We start from the raw sequence: 16672 nt of genomic DNA, 5'->3' as shown, positions 1-16672 counted from the left end.
AAAGTTTCTTTTGTTGCGTCCTAACCAGAAAACAGAAAGACAATACATCATTACAATCGAGCCATTCACAGTGTACAAATATATGAGGGGATAACATGAATAATGTTTAGCGCAAGATAAAGGCCAATCAATGATAGTCCGAGTTTCTCCAATGAGGTAGATAGTAGCTCAGGCTCTCTCTAGTTGTTGGTAGGATGGTTCAGTTGCCTGATAACAGCTGGGAAAAACTCCCTGAATCTGGAGGTTTACGTTTTCACACTTATACCTTTTGCCCGAAGGGAGAGGGGAGAAGAGGGAGTGCCCAGGGTGCGACTCATCCTTGATTATGCTGTTGGCCTAGCTAAATTGAGTCAATGAAAGGGAGGTTGGTTTGTGTGATGGTCGACATCTCTCCACCTGTTCATTACCCATTTCTTTGTGATCATCCACTTCTGCTGACCTTGCCTCGGTCTGCTTTTATAATGTTTGTCTGAATGTGTTTGTGAAGCACCTTAGGAGATTTAATTTTGTCAAGGATGTTATGCTATAGTTGAAATGGCTTGTTTTTCAGTCATTAAAAGTACAAACAATATTTGGCTCTCATACAAAAAAAAACTTTAATAGCTTTAAAAAATGTAAAGACACCATTTCCAGCAGGTACATGTTTTGATTGTCTCTATTTTCCCCATCGTTGACACATACATACAACCGACAATAATATGTTAATTTGACCAATTTGTGGAATCTGGTTAATCGGTGCGACGTTGATTTCCGCATGGTCCGAATTTCTGGATCAAGATTTCAGTTTGGTCTTTTCTGGAATATAAAAAAAACATTAGCTATATTAAGATTATTATCCTGAAACGGGATTATTGAAACACAGTGTGTGAGCCTGCCACTGATTTCTCCAAGTTGTGCTAATATGGAAATACTGTACTTGGCTTCATGTGTACTAAATCCCCTCGGGTTTCTTTCAATCATTAACTCTGTGGTTATGGGAGTACTATATATTCAAAGAATGTGAATTAATTTATGATTATTCTTCAAACTGCTACAAAGCTTGGCAACAGGTGAACATTTAAGAAAAGTAGAGCATGTGTACATTAGCTTGGTTCCTCAGGAGACCCTGAGGGAGCCTATATCCAATGAAGTATGTCAAAGATGTAATCATATGTTGGGTCCTGCAAGAGGAAAGAATGGTGAGGAGTTAAGAGAAACAATTTTAGAGGTTGGTTGCGGGTGGCATGGCTGCCAGTTGTGGGTGGAATGAAAAGACAGTTTCAAGGCTCGGAGTGTATGAGCCTTCAGTTCCAGTTAATTGTACACTGTGCCGTCTTAAATTGTGTCCCAATGACTGAAACTGTTGAAAAAACAGAAAGAAACAAATGGAAGGAACTCTGTACTTTGTAACATTGACTGAAAGAAACTTATGTCATTGCCACACTGCGTGGAGCTGAGCGTATACAAAGAACCTAAAATATCACAGATGCTGGAAATATGAAATAAAAACAGAGAATGCTGGAAACACCAAGACAGAAAAATCAAGTTAACATTTCAGGCTTATGAAGGGGTCTCACCCACACTTCACCTGACCTATTGAGTATTTCTATGACATTTAGTTTTAATTTGCAATGTTTTGAGGTGAGAGGGAGTCAGCAGAGCAGAAGTACAGATAAAGTAGAAGATCAGGCTGCATAAACATATGGATATCTGCCTCCCAAAAGAAAGAATGGTGTACCCGTGGGGATAAATACTGTTACTTTGTTAATGTATGCAACATTTGCTCCCGATTGCCATTATATGGATCTTGAAATGTATTCTGTTGTGAGATGAGGGTGTTGCTGTCTGTCACTCATTGACCCTGTGTGTGGGAAGGAACTGCAAATGCTGGTTTAAACTGAAGATAGACACAAAATGTGGGAGTAACTCAGCTGGACAAGCAGCATCTCTGAAGAAAAGGAATGGTGACACTTTGGGCCAGGTCTGAAGAAGGGTCTCGACTTATTGACCCAGGACTGAATGACAAGTGAGGTCATTACAGAAGTCGTTGGAGAGCAAACCAAATTGGAGCTGGAGTTACTGCCACATAAGGATGGCAGATTTTATTCCCTGAGCCAGACAAGTTTTCGCAGCAACCCAAGATCCCAGTTTCCTTCAATTACTTCGATGTAAATGCTTCAACCTCCACAAGGAATTCAGAATCACAGCTTTAGTTTAGAGATACTGCTTGGAAACAAGCCTTTTGGTCCACCAAGTCCATGCCAACCATCGATCACCCAATCACGCCAGTTATCCCACTTTCTCATCCACTTCCTGCACACTAGGGATTTTTTTACAGAGGCCAATTAACCTACAAACTTGCACATTTTTGGGATGTGGAAGCACCCAACGAAAACTCACACTGTCACTCCACACAGCCGGTGCCCAAGGTCAGGATTGAACCCAGGTCTTTGGCGCTGTGAGGCATCAATCAGCTCTACTAGCTGAATCAATGGCCTGGATTCCTGGTCTCTGGCAGCAATGCTGCCAAATCATTTAATAATTATATGGTTATTATAGTATACGATCATATGGTGACAATGACCCCCATTAATAAATAAGTGGTACTAAGATGTAACAGCAGCTTACTTTTCTGACCATAAGTTCTGTCATATCCCTGAAGTGACACTTACTGAGCTGCATTGCAAAGGTGGCATTCGTTGTCATAGGTGATGCCATCAGTTCCACACACGGGTATGTAACTTTTTGGGCATACTTGGAACAATTCTCTGAGCTGCTCACAAATCGGCTGAAACACAGAACATAATCAGTTGCAGTCGCTCAATGCCACAAAGCAAAAGCAAGCTAGCGAGAGAGACAGATGCAAAGTGAAACATTGCTACTAACCTCGGTGGCCTCATCCGAAAATGAAAATTCTGCAGCTGAAATGCAAAAGGTGAGGGTCAAATCATCAACGTGGCAACAAAATATTGTCATACAAAAATCACAAAAAAGCCATCAAGGTCTGAAATTTCACAAGAGCCTATTCCAGAGCTCGGAGAAATCTCATAAACTGAGTCCAGAAAACAATTGGGACTTTAAGGATAGTGTTTGTCAATTCAGCAACTTGCACCATTAACTCTCCTTTACTCTCTGCAAATGCTGCCTGACCTGCTGAATATTTCCAGCATTTGCTGTTTTTCAAACATTCCCAGAGTTTATTGAAACAAAGTTTTTAAAAAAACGCTTGGGAGAGAATTCAAGTGAACATTAGGCTTAGACTTAGACTTAGATCCTTTATTTGTCATTCAGACCTTTCGGCCTGAACGAAATGTCGTTGCCTGCAGCCATACATGTAATAATAAACAACAAAACACACAATAAACACAAATTAACATCCACCACAGTGAATTCACCAGGCACCTCCTCACTGTGATGGAGGCAAAAATCTTCGGGTTACTGTCTCTTCCCTCCTTTTCTCCCTCTGCGCTGAGGCGATACCCCACCAGGCGATGGTAAGTCAGTCCCGCGGCTCACCGAGCTCCGCGAACGGGCCAGTTCAAGCTCCGCGGCCCGGGGTGGTCGAAACTGCCGCCCTCCAGTCCAGCGGACGCAGCTGTTGCCGCGGGAGCTCCGGAAAACAGGCACCAGCCTGTGACCTGCGAGCTCCCGACGATGTTGTCCACTGGCCCGCTGCCGCCAGAACGCCGCCTCAGCTACCGGAGCACCGTCTCAGCCCCGCGCCGGGCCACCACAGCCCCCGGAGCACCGTCACAGCCCCGAGCTGGGCCGCCTCAGCCACCGGAGCGCCGTCCCAGCCCCAAGTCGGGCTGCCCTCACGGGAGCGCCGTCCCAGTCTCGAGTCGTGCCACTGCACCGGAGCGTCTCAGCCCCGCGCTGGGCCGCCCTCATCGGAGCGCCGAGTCGTGCCGCTGCCACCGGAGCATCTCAGCCAGCACCGTCCCAGCCCCGCGCCGGGCCGCCCTCACCGGAGCGCCGAGTCGTGCCGCTGCCCGAACGCCGCCACAGCTCGAAGACGGCCAGCCTCACGTTGGTGAGTCCTGGCTGGCTTTACCTCCGGAGCCTCGAGGTCGGTCGCAGGTTGGAGGCCGCCAGCTCCGCCATTAGGCCTCAGCGCAGGCCGAGGCAGAGAAGGGGGATATGACAAGAAAAAGTCTCATTCCCCCGAAGGGAGAGACAGAAATCCCTGTTTCAGCCCCCCCCCCCTACACATAACAACCTAATAACCAAAGATTTAACTAAATAAGACAAAAAAAACAACACAAAAAAGTAAAAACAGACGGACTGCAGGCGAGCCGCAGCCGTTCAACAGCGCCGCCACTTCCGGATTGAAATTTTGTCATATTCGGCTGTTTGGCATCACAATTAAATACCCCTCAACCCACCTTTCTTTAAAATTGAACCTTTCCTCTCCCCTCTTACACAACAGTGTGCTCCTGGAATGCCGGGTATTCTTGGAAGAGGCTCCGGACAATCCAGTAATTCCTATAGTGACTCCTGAAAGGATGCATGATCCTGCTCTCATCTCAGTGTCCATTCATGCCAAGCCTCTCCCAAATTCTACACCACCTATTGCTCTGCTGGCCAGCTGGGATTTTGCTGAATATTATTATTTTAATAAGGAAGATTCAAACCACGGGATTTATTTGTGTGAAGATACAACGACAGTTCTTTGTAAATCTGAACTAGAACTTCCCATGGTTAAACTCTTTTGATGAATTATTCCTTGAATTGAGAGGGCACCATTCTCCCTCACCCTTTCCCTCTCCACTCCCCAACACCTTCCCCATGTTTCCCCATCCACCAACCCTTCCAACTTCCCCCATCTTCCCTCACTCCTTTACTCGCTCCTCACCCCACCCTCTTTCACCTCTCCCACCTTCTCCCTCCTCCCACCTTTTCACACATGGTCCATCCTCTGACATCCTCCACACTTTCCCACCCTACTCCACCCTCCATTCCTCCCCCCGCTTTCCTTCACCATCCCCACCTCCCCAAGTCTACCAACCTCCCTCACCTTTCCCATCCGACCCCACTCTATCCCACTCTTCCCCATCCAATATCTGCTGCTCAATCTTCATTTCCTCCTTGCACTGGGTCTTCACCTTTCACCCCATCAGCCGTCGCATATAGCACATAAACCTCCGACATTTTCGCCACCTCCAACTGGATCCCACCTTTAGTCACATCTTCCCATCATCCCTTTCTGCTTTCTGCGGAGACCGCTCCCTCTGCAACTCCTTGGTTCACTCATCCCTTCCCACCCAAACCATCTCCTCCCCAGGTACCATCCTCTGCAACCGCAGGAGATGCAACACCGGTTCCTATACCTCCTTCCTCTACTCCATCCAGGCACCCCGACAGTCCTTTCATGTGAGGCAGAGGTTCACTTGCACCTCCTCCAACCTCATCTACTGAATTTGTTGTTCTCGGTTTGGACACACTGAACTTTTTTTTCTCTTGTTTATTATATTGTTTACAGTGTACTATGTTTACATATTCTGTTGTGCTGCAGCAAGTAAGAATTTCATTTTTCTATCTGGGACATTACATATGACAATAAAACATTCTTGTCTCCCATATATTGGCAAAAACAAATGTAGACTTGTCAATTTTTTCACAGAACACCTACGTAGTGTCCATCTTGGCCTACGCGACCTCCCAGTTGCCAAACATTTTAACTCCCTTTCTAATTCCCATACTGACCTTTCTGTCCTGGGCCTCCTCCACGGTCAGAGAAATTGGAGGAACAGCACCCCATATTTTGTTTATATTATTTTGTTATACCAGCGGTATGAAGATTGCTTTCTCTAAATTCAAGTAACTGGTGCATTCCCTCTCTCTCTCCCCCTCACTGCCCCTCCCCCACCCTGGTCGTCCTGCTAGTTCACTGTTCCTATCCCTTCGTAATCACCTCATCCACAGCCAACAATGGACCATTGTGGGCTCCACTTTTCCTGGGTCATCGGTGCCTGACTTGTTCTGAACCTTTTCATACCACTAGTTTCCCTCTCACCCGTCTGAGTCTGATGAAGGGTCTTGACCCGAAACATCACGTATTCCTTTTCTCCAGAGATGCTGCCTGCCACTGAGTTACTCCAGCATTTTGTGTCTATCTTCAGTGCAAACCAGCATCTACAGTTCCTTCCTACACATTGAAGATGTACATCTCTTGAGTCACAGGATGGTGTTGTATGTCAGAGAGTCTGTGAAACATAACGAAGGAGCACGAAGCATGATATTTTCTAATTTTAGGTGTGTCTTCCTGACAACATTTTGCCCTTTTTGAACAGATGGACAAATATCAACACAGACCCTCTCCCCTCAACTCCTCATCCATTCAGGTATGATAGAAGGTGGAACCAGACACAGGAGGTTAATCATTCTGGGGGTTTGCAATCCCTGAATAATTTATGTAATGTTCTAAAGGGAAAGGAACCTAACACTTCTATCTGGTTTTCTGTAAGACTTGACTTCTGTATCAGGGTGCAGGGCTGATTCTTAAAGCCCTTTAACAAGGAATAGACAAATATTAAGACTTTATGTATAACTAACAATATCACACTCCCTCTACTAACTGCCAACTCCCAAACCCACAACAATTCACAACGACATTGTAGCTTCCCAGGAAGAGGTCTTTGTGGTTTCTATTGGAGAAGGAGAATCCACCTACAGTTATTAAAAATTCTTAACTTCACTTTGTTTTTTCCTTTATTTTGATATTTGCGAAGTTGCACAGAGTTTTGTTCACATTCCACACAGGGTACCGATTATGACACCATTGGAAGAACAAGTAGACAGCAGAGTGGATGCAGTGCAGGTTCACCAGAATAATAGCACACCTGAGGACGGTTCGTGTCAGAAGGATAACATTCCTGGTTTTAACTTGTATGTCCCAGAGTACAAGGTTGAGTGATGATTGGAATCAGATGATGAATATACAGTAATGTACAGAAACACAGCCATGAACAAGGACCTTAGCTTTAACTGTAGAGTTGGATGATTCAGGAATTAAATCAGGAAGCTTTTTCTCATCTAAATGAGAACATATGAACTAGGAGCAGGGTAGACCTGTAAGCCTCTTTCAGCATCCACTAATACCATGGATGATCCAAAGACTCAACTCCATTTTCCCACCAGGATTCCACATCCTTGATTCCCATGGTCACGAAATGATATCAGCCTTAGTCTTACCATCCACATCCTGCTGGGGCAGAAGATTCTAAAGATTCAAATTGGGAAATGTAGATTGGTTTATGCATGAGAACCAATCATAGTAGAATAGCATCACTAACCCCACCCTACAGTACGATTCATACTAACACCCACTTCCTACATTAGTCAGTCTTGGAAGCGGTCACGATGTACTAACACCTAACGACCTGCTGTACAGTTATAATATGGTCACTGATTAAAGATGATCTTGAACTTCAGATTGTATTCTTAGGCTAATTACATGGTGTCAGTCAACTTGGAGTAACCCACGCTTTCGTCTATCGGGTTTTATTTCTGTTTATCAGTTTTTTGTTTCTTGCTTTACTATGGCTCAATCTTGCAGAAAGCCTGCACAGCTTACCTTTGATTCCGACGTCGGTGAGCGATGGCGGATATTTGAGATTGATTACCAACACTACATGAACATCGTCCACCGAAATGAACCAGACACTGTCAAAGCCTCCCTTCTACTTAACCTTGCGGGTCCCGAGGCCATGATGAGAGCTCGGACTTTTGAATACGCTCCAGCAATTCGTGACGACAACGGCCAGGTAGCTACACCTGCAGAATCTATGAATGATCCTAATGTTTTACTGCGTAAATTCAGTGAGATATGTGACCTGCCTTCGAACCGCATTTTAGAAAGAGCTAAATTCTTCGCGAGACACCAGCTTCCTGATGAGCCGGTGGAGAAATTCATTTGTGATTTACGATACATGGCCCAGAGGTGCTGATTTGAGACAATGACTAATCAGCTGATAAGGGACAAATTGGTCTCTGGGATGAATGATCAGAAGCTACGGTGAGAGTTGCTGCGGAACCCTAATTTAACACTTGAGCAGGCTGCATATGCCTGTCGTTTGGCCGAGTTTGTCGCTCCATAAAGCGAGCAGTTTGACTCAGAAAAAAAATCTATCAATTTGACAGGGTTTAACAGACCGCGAACACCGACCGATAACAGAAGATTTATGACCTAGGCCCCTCGACTGGCTAATCGGGGATTTGCTAATGAGCCCCCCAGGAGATGTCCTAACTGTAACTACCTCCACAACAAGCGAGACAATGCCCTGCTTACGGGAAGTCTTGCAATTACTGCAAGAAGATGAACCATTTCTCTGCCGCTTGCAGAGCCCGTGGGAAAAGACCTTCTAGTTCAGCGTCTAATCTACACCTGCTACAAGACCAAACAACTTCTGCTTCTCAAGACCAGCTCGACTCTGCCCCCGAGGACAGTCCAATTAACTCATATGGGGAGTCAACTGTGTATTCACTCCTTCACACAGCTGGTAAGATTCTCGATCCTACAGTTCTGATGTCAATTAATAATAAAGTCGTGAAGGCCAAGCTCGATACTGGGGCCAAAGTAAACGTAATGTCGGTGCACCTATACACCAAGATAAGAAATAATGAGGCCTTGACTAAAGACAACTACACTCTGCATGCTTACGGGGGGGAAGTTTTGCTTCCACTGGGAAGAACCACTTTTAAATGAGTGCTGAAAAAGAATACAAGGAATCTGACCTTCTATGTTTTAAATTCTGACTCTGTGACTCTACTGGGCATCCACGCATGCCAGGACTTGGGTCTGATTTCCTTTGACCAGTTGGTCCACAAGCTACTGATATCTGTTGACCCGGTTAAAGAATACCATGATTTGTTCGATGGCAAACTAAGCAAGCTGCCTGTGACCTACAAGATATCCATTGACCCCAATGTTGACCCTGTCGTCCGCGCACCACATGCCATGAGAGACAGGATTGAGTCTGAACTAAAGAACATGGTCTCCTTAGGCATGCTAGAGGAGATCAGTGAGCCCACAGAATGGGTCTCCACTATGGTTGCTACTCTCAAGAAGGATAAAAACGAGCTCCACGTGTGCATCAATCCAAAGGAATTGAACTCTGCCATCAGGCGCCCGCATTATCCTATGAGGACTGTCGAGGACGTTGCGGCGCAGATCGAGCGAGCTACCGTATTTTCCGTCCTCGATGCAAAGAGCTCTTTCTGGCAGGTACCGCTAGAAGACGAGTCGTCAAACCGTACCACATTTGCCACTCCATTTGGCAGATTCAAGTTTCTAAGAATGCCATTCAGCATCAACTCGTCCAGAGGAACATGGAACTGCTGGTCCAGGGCCCCCCGTGTGCCATCATAGTGGATGATATCTTGGTTTATGGCAAAGACACACCGGAGCACGACTACAACCTAAAGCTTATCATGGACCGGGCACGTCAGATCAACCTGAAATTTAACCTTAACAAGTGTATGTTCAGGGTTTCAGAGGTCACCTATGTTGGTCATGTGTTCACTCTTGACGGTCTCAGGCCGGATCCGAAGAAAACTACTGCCATCACAGAGATGCCTGTCCCAACCGACGTGCTCGGCCTGCAGCGATTCCTGGGTATGGTGAACTATCAGGGAAAATTCATACCAAACCTCAGTGAACTGAGTTCGCCTCTGCGACAACTAACTAGAAAGGATACTGCCTGGTCCTGGTTCCAGCAACACCAAAAAGCATTTGACGCTTTAAAATCAAAGCTGACCAGCGCACCCACCTTGACATTTTTCGATCTGAAGCGCCCTGTGACAGTTACCTGCGATGCCTCACGATTCGGACTCGGCACAGCCTGCCTACAATCATCTACCGATGGAACTTTGCGCCTTGTCTCTTCTGCCTCCCGCACCATGACCGACTCCGAACAGCACTACACGCAAATCGAGAAGGAGCTGCTGGCTGTTGTCTTCGCTTGTTCCAAATTCAAGGACTTTATCTTTGGTAATGTTTTCATGGTCGAGACAGACCACCAACCCCTGGTGACGATCCTCAACAAACTTATCCACGCAGCACCTGCACGTCTGCAGCATATGATGATGCAGCTCCAGCGATTTGACTTTAAACTTGTTTACAAGAAGGGTAAAGACATGCTCGTTGCGGACACCTTCTCTCGCGCACCGCGGGCATCCAGCGAATGACACCCCCTACGAACGGGACGAGTTTACTGTTCTCAGCATTGACTTTGTTCCTACAAAACAACTGCGCTGCTTAGCCGAACACACAGCCGCCGACGCCACCCTCCAGGTACTTTCATCCAGAATCAAAAGAGGCTGGCCAGACAGACAATCCAGCGTACGGCCAGAGGTGCAGCCGTTCTTCTCAGTCCGCGATGAACTGGTAATACAGGATGATGTCATAGTTAAGGGCCACAAAGTCGTGATCCCCTCATCACTACTTGATGAATACTACAAAGAGGCACACAGCGGCCACCCAGGAACTGATGCCGCGCTGGCCCATGCACAGAACCTGTTCTACAGGCCCAGGATAACCAAGTGTATACGGGACAGGACAGCCTCCTGCCCCATTTGCAACAGCCTTGCACCGCATCAACAGAGACAACCCTTACTGCAACAACCTCCGCCAGCACTGCCCTGGACGTCGCTGGCGGCAGACATCTTCGAGTGACACGGTAAACACTATCTTGTCCTGGTTGACTCCTATTCTAACTGGTTCGAACTCGACCTACTGACCTCGACCACATCAGAAATGGTCATTCAAAAGCTACAGAAACACTTCTCCACATTCGGCGCACCTGTCCGTTTGCAGACGGACAACGGAAGACAGTTTACCAGTCACGCCTTTAGACTCTTTGCTAACCGATGGAATTTCCACCACGTTACGAGCAGCCCCGAATACCCACAAAGTAACGGGCTCGCTGAACGAGCTGTCAGAAGCGCTAAACAGCTAATGGAGCGCGTCCACCTAGCCAAGTCAAATATGTACCTCGACCTCTTAAACCTAAGGAACATTGCTAGAGACGGAACCCTGGGCTCGCCGGCCCAGCGACTGATGTCCAGGACAACGAGACCTCCGATTCCGATTGCCCAGCAGAAGCTGGTGCCACAGGTGCTGAAGCCAACTACGATCCAGAAGCGCATCCAGGAGAAACACGACATCCAGAAACGATCGCATAACAAGTCCAGCAAACCACTTAAACCCCTACTGCCGGGCCAAGTCGTCCGTTTACAAACTTCCGTGGGACATTCCCGTTTGGGTAGTGTTGTTGGCCTGGCTGAAGAACCACAATCTCACCTTGTGGACTATGATGGCGCCCTATACCGTGGGAGCCACCAACACTTGCTTGCTGTGAAGGAGCCACGTCCACCACCAGCCGGTCCTTATGCTCCACCTCTACAGTTCCAGCCGTCTGCTGCCACGTTCACCACCAGTTCCAGCATGTCCCGTACCCCACCACGACCGGCGGCTATGACTAACCACTAAAGTACCTCTCCTGCATGCTCCCCCTGTCGGTCACCATGGGTGTCCCCTTCTGCTTTCTCACTTCCGGGTTCACCACCTCCTTTTAATCTTTCTGGCGAAGGGGGGGAGGGCTTAGTCCGTACATGTTTGGGCCGTATTAGTAGACCGCCTGACAGATATGGCGAGTATGTTTGAATTCTTACGACATGTGTGCTTACTGTATTCACTCTTTACGGGGAAGGATGTAGATTGGTTTATGCATGAGAACCAATCATAGTAGAATAGCATCACTAACCCCACCCTACTGTACGATTCATACTAACACCCACTTCCTACATTAGTCAGTCTTGGAAGCGGTCACGATGTATTAACAACTAACAACCTGCTGTACCGCTATAATATGGACACTGATTAAAGATGATCTTCAACTTCAGATTGTATTCTTTCGCTATTTACAGGAAATATTTTTTTTATCTCAGTTCTAAATGATCTGTAATTTATCCTTCAATCTAGACACCTCAGCCAGGGGCAACGGCTTGTCAAAGTCTACTCTTCCACATCGAAGAATTTTGCATATCTTCCAATCACCTCAGAGTCTTCTAATCTCCAGAGATTACGGGTTCAATCCATCATTCCAGCACTCAATTTAGTGAAACTGTTACACCACATCCATTCTCAGGTAAAGAAAACAAATGTGTTTCTGGTTCTCCAAGTGTGGTCTCGTAAAGCATCATTTGGATGGATGTTCATACAGAAAATTGAAATAAGAGTGAGTTTGGCTTCAACTCAGTTATGTTCACAATTGAATAGTTAGTTTGATGGGCAAAATGAACTATTCCTGTTTCTCTGATCCTGTGCTATGAAAATAAAAAATAAAACATTAACCTTTTCAATTTCTACCTTTATAAGACCCTGATTTCCTAAATCCCAGAAATATGTTGCCAACTTTGCCTTCCAACAGCGCAACACTCCCTCAAGTTTTCACATTCTTATGGTTTCTTTCATCTGAAAGATGATGCATATCAACAGATTACATGACAAAACCCGATGGGTGCCTGTTTCACATGTCAGCTTCATGGACTCCTATCAGCATTTTTTTGCAGTTTGTGCAGTTACCTGTCTGCTTTTGGCCCATATCCCACTAAACCTCCCCTATCCATGTACCTGCCTAAAAGTTTCTTAACCGTTGCGATAGTACCTGCCTCAACTACCTCCTTCGGCAGCTCGTTCCATACACCCACCACCCTTTGTGTAAAAATGTTAACCCTCAGGTTCTCATTAAATCTTTCCCCCCTCACCTTAAACCTATGTTCTTTGGTTCTCGATTCCCCTACTCTGGGCAAAAGATTCTGTGCATTTACCCGATCTATTTCCCTCATAATTTAGTACACCTCTGTAAAATCACCCTTCATCCTCCTGCACTCCAAGGAATAAAACATTAGCCTGTTCATACTTTCCATCTAGCTCAATCCATCGACTCCTGGCAATATCCTGGTAAATCTTCTCTGAACCTTTTCAAGTTTGACAACATCTTTCCTATAACATGGTGACCAAAACTGAACACAATATTATAAATGTGACCTCACCAACATCTTGTATAACAAGACCTCCCAACTTCTATACTCAATACTAAATCATTGATATAGATGACAAAGAGTAATGGGCCCAGCTCCGAACCCTGAGGCACATCACTAGTTACAGACCTCCAGTCTGAAAAACATCCACCATCAGCCTCTGCTTCCTTCCATGAAGCCAATTTTCTATCCATTCAACTATCTCTCGTTGGATCCCATGCACTCTAACTTTTCAGAGCAGCCTACAATGCAGAACATTGTCGAATGCTCTACTGAAACCCATATATACAACATTTACAGCTCTGCCCTCAACAACCTTTATTGGTCACATTTCACAAAAGTCACAGGTTCATGAGCCATGACCTCCCATATACAAAACCATGCTGACTACCCCTAATCAGTCCTTGTCCATCTAAATGCATGTATATCTTATCCCTTAGAATACTTTCTAGTAACTTAGCTGATAGAAGTATACATAATTATGAGAAGTATAGATAGGGTAGACAGTCAGAACTATTTTCCCAGGATGGAGAAATCAAATACCAGATGGCATTTTCTTCTTCAGCTTTAAGGTGCGGAGCAAAATAATAAAGGAGTTGTGCAGGGCAACTTTTTTGCACAGAGGGTGGTGAGAGCCCAGAACACACTACTGGGGTTAGTGGTTGAGTTAATGATAGTGACATTTAAGAGGCTTTTGGATAAGCATATGGAAATATGGGGCGGCACAGTTGCACAGCGGTAGAGTTGTAGCCTTACAGCGCCAGAGACCTGGGTTACATCCTGAATACAGATGCTGTTTGTACTGAGTTTGTACGTTCTCCCTGTGACCACGAGGGTTTTCCCTGGATGCTCTGGTTTCCAGCCACACTCCCAAGATGCGCAGGTTTGTGGGTTAATTGGCTTCAGTAAAAATTGCAAATTGTCCCTAGTGTGTAGGATAGTGTTTGTGTCTGGGGGTCACTGGCCGATGTGGATCCTGTGAGCCGTAGGACCTGTTCCTCTAAACTAAATGGTGGGATGGATGCAGGTAGATAAGAGATGTCTTGATATCATACTGGGCACAGGCATTGTGAGCCGAGGGGTCTGTTCTTGTGCTGTACTGTTCCATGTTCGTTTTTTTTCTGTTCAGGATGTCACGGTCTGGAAACATTCCTGTATTTTCAAAGTTCACCAAATATCAAAGTCCATTTCAATCTGAATCTGTATCAGAAAGTCGAAGGCACTAGCTGAAAGAATTCAGTCAGATACAGGAGAAATGAAAGTCCAACGGAGACACCAAGAGTAACTTACCCACAGTGGAGAGGAGAAAGAGGGAGACAAGAGCAAACGCTGAGAATGGTTTCATTCTCCCACAGCAGAGACCTGTGTCGGTGATGTGCAGTCCTCGCCTTGTTTCGACCCTTGTCTCTGCGTTGCACAGCCTTGGGTTGAGCTGGTTTATATCAAGGGATGGCTGACCAGTGACTCATTGAGCAATGTGGATCACACATTGGGTGAAGCTGGATGAGGACGGCCCAGAGTGCATGTGTATGTGTATATGTATACTTGTGTCCGTGTGTGAGTATGTGTGTGTGTGAGAGCGAGAGTGTCTGAAGCAACAAATAACAGTGAGTAAGCTGGAACATATGTAAAGCAATACTCAGGTCCGGGCACAGCACAAACATCCGAGGACACAATCTCTTGAGGGTCATCCAAAATGCCCTGTCTTTACTGAAGTAGTACAGTGAGCACTTTGTCTCCCTGAAGCTGACTGTTACAAATCATGACAAGTGGCCATGGCCTTGTGTATAAACCACAGCCACTATCCACATGGGGGTAATTGGGAATTCAATTATGGGCATTTGCCGCTTTGATTATTAAATGGCATCATAATAGCATTGAATAAAATTGTACAGAAGAAGGCCATTTAGTTTTTTTGTGCCTTCATCACATTCACTTCAAAGTTATACCATTTAGTTTCTATTGCCTTTCCATGTTATTAAAACACCCCTATATTAAGCTTACATGGGAAATAAGGGTCATTCATTTTAGTGGGAAGAATATGGAACAAAATGTAATATTTTAAATTGTGCTTACTAAGTGATTGTAGTGATTGTTTGAAAGATTTACTAAACGAAGGTTTCTCTAAAATTCGTTCAAACAGGTCACCACAACTTGTTGAAATAGAGAAGTCCTTATCTTGCCTCTGGTATCTCCATGTACCAGCTCTCTGGGGAGAGGTGGGTCTACATTCATGATGCACTCCCTGCCAGTTCCCAATTAAGCAGTGGCAGACCTTGTGAAACCAGTTTCTTGGAATACCAGAGTCACTGCCTGTGGAAACAGATGATCGAACCAGCAGACTGAAATCACCAGCCAAGAAGAATCTCAGTCACATGCAAAAAAAAACACTAGCCAATTGAATATTTTTTTCTTTATATTTTTCAATCAAAATGATTCGCCATTTCCAACATCCGCATCAGCATATCCCATTGATGGTCTCTGTGCTAAGAACAATCCCGGTTTCCAACTAAATCTCTAATGCTAAGATATCCGCCTGAAAGTGTCACTGAAGTTCACAAAGCGCTGGAGTAATTCAGCAGCTCAGGCAGCATCTCTAGAGAACAGGATAGGTGACATTTCAGGTCGAGACTTTGTTTTTACTTCTTAAAATGTGCTGCTGTGGCGCCACCCGGTGGTTAGGCAACTTACTGTGCAAAACCTCGGCAGTCGGGGGCAGGGTCATGTAACTGGGTTTGGCGGGCAGGAGTCGTCACGGGATTTTGGGGGTGTGCCCTTGTATATATAATGAACCCCTGGTTAACCTTCCCCCATTCACTTGTGTGCTGTTCACTTTGTCAATAAAGATTTATTTGTTTCACCACGCATGCCTTGCTTCTTCACCTGCCATATTGGTGACTCAGACGATCCAAAACCGTAATTTTCGACGCAGCCAACGATTAACCTCAACAGCCCGAGGTCGCTGTCAATCCAGCCCAGCAGAATGCGGTCTCCCTGAAGCTGCCCGTGTTCTGGAAATCGCAGCCCCAAGTATGGTTGCGGCAAGTCGAGGCCCAGTTCCACATCCGACGCATCACGGCTGATGACACCCGGTACCATAACGTGGTTTGCGCGTTGGATCAGGAGACGGCCGGTCGCTTGATCCATTACCTATGCGCGCCGTCGGATGAGGACAAATACGAGGGCCTCAAAGCGCTACTCCTGTGTACCTTTGGGCTCAGCCGCCTGGACCGCACAGCGCAGCTCATGCACATGGGCGGCTTCAGCGATCGCAAGCCATTGGTGCTCATGAGTGAGATGCTCACCCTTATGGACGATCATCAGCTCTACCTTCCCTTCGAACAGGCCTTCTTGGAACAGATGCCAGACGACATCCGCCTGCTTCTCGCCGGTGAGGATTTCGCTGACCCCCTGCAGCTAGTGGAGCGTGCAGATGAGCTGTGGCAGTCCAAGCACCAGGACAGTGGCTCGATCAATCGGGTGTTGGCTGTGTCCTGGAGGGCCCAGAGACCAATCCCTGCGTCCACCGGGAGTTCAGCTGCGCCGTCTGTCCCAGGCGACCCCGGTAAGGGGAAGTGGTGTTACTACCATCAGCGCTGGGGTCCCGCGGCCCGTCAGTGCCGCCCACCCTGCTCGTATCCGGGAAATA

At 46.2% G+C, this 16672-nt stretch overlaps 1 protein-coding gene across 1 annotated transcript; it reads right to left on the bottom strand.

The window, feature by feature from the left end:
- Positions 1-641: 641 nt before the first annotated feature.
- LOC116971087 (trypsin inhibitor ClTI-1-like) lies at positions 642-14441 on the bottom strand. Its single transcript, XM_033017916.1, has 4 exons — positions 14314-14441; positions 2866-2900; positions 2652-2767; positions 642-795 (listed from the first exon to the last, which is right to left on the bottom strand). The coding sequence occupies exons 1-4, from the start codon at positions 14366-14368 to the stop codon at positions 729-731; spliced, it is 273 nt and encodes a 90-aa protein (XP_032873807.1). The 5' UTR covers positions 14369-14441; the 3' UTR covers positions 642-728.
- Positions 14442-16672: the final 2231 nt, after the last annotated feature.

Source organism: Amblyraja radiata, chromosome 3 (genome assembly GCF_010909765.2).
Source record: "Amblyraja radiata isolate CabotCenter1 chromosome 3, sAmbRad1.1.pri, whole genome shotgun sequence".
NCBI lineage: Eukaryota > Metazoa > Chordata > Chondrichthyes > Rajiformes > Rajidae > Amblyraja > Amblyraja radiata.
Note: the sequence above shows the minus strand (reverse complement) of the source record. Positions and strands in the feature narration are given on the sequence as shown.

Coding starts and splice junctions, on each gene's coding strand:
- LOC116971087 (XM_033017916.1), bottom strand. CDS start 14,368: ATGAAACCATTCTCAGCGTTTGCTCTTGTCTCCCTCTTTCTCCTCTCC. Junction 2,768..2,865: donor TTTCGGATGAGGCCACCGAG/GTTAGTAGCAAT, acceptor TCTGTGTTTCAG/CCGATTTGTGAGCAGCTCAG. Junction 796..2,651: donor CACCTTTGCAATGCAGCTCA/GTAAGTGTCACT, acceptor TTTATATTCCAG/AAAAGACCAAACTGAAATCT.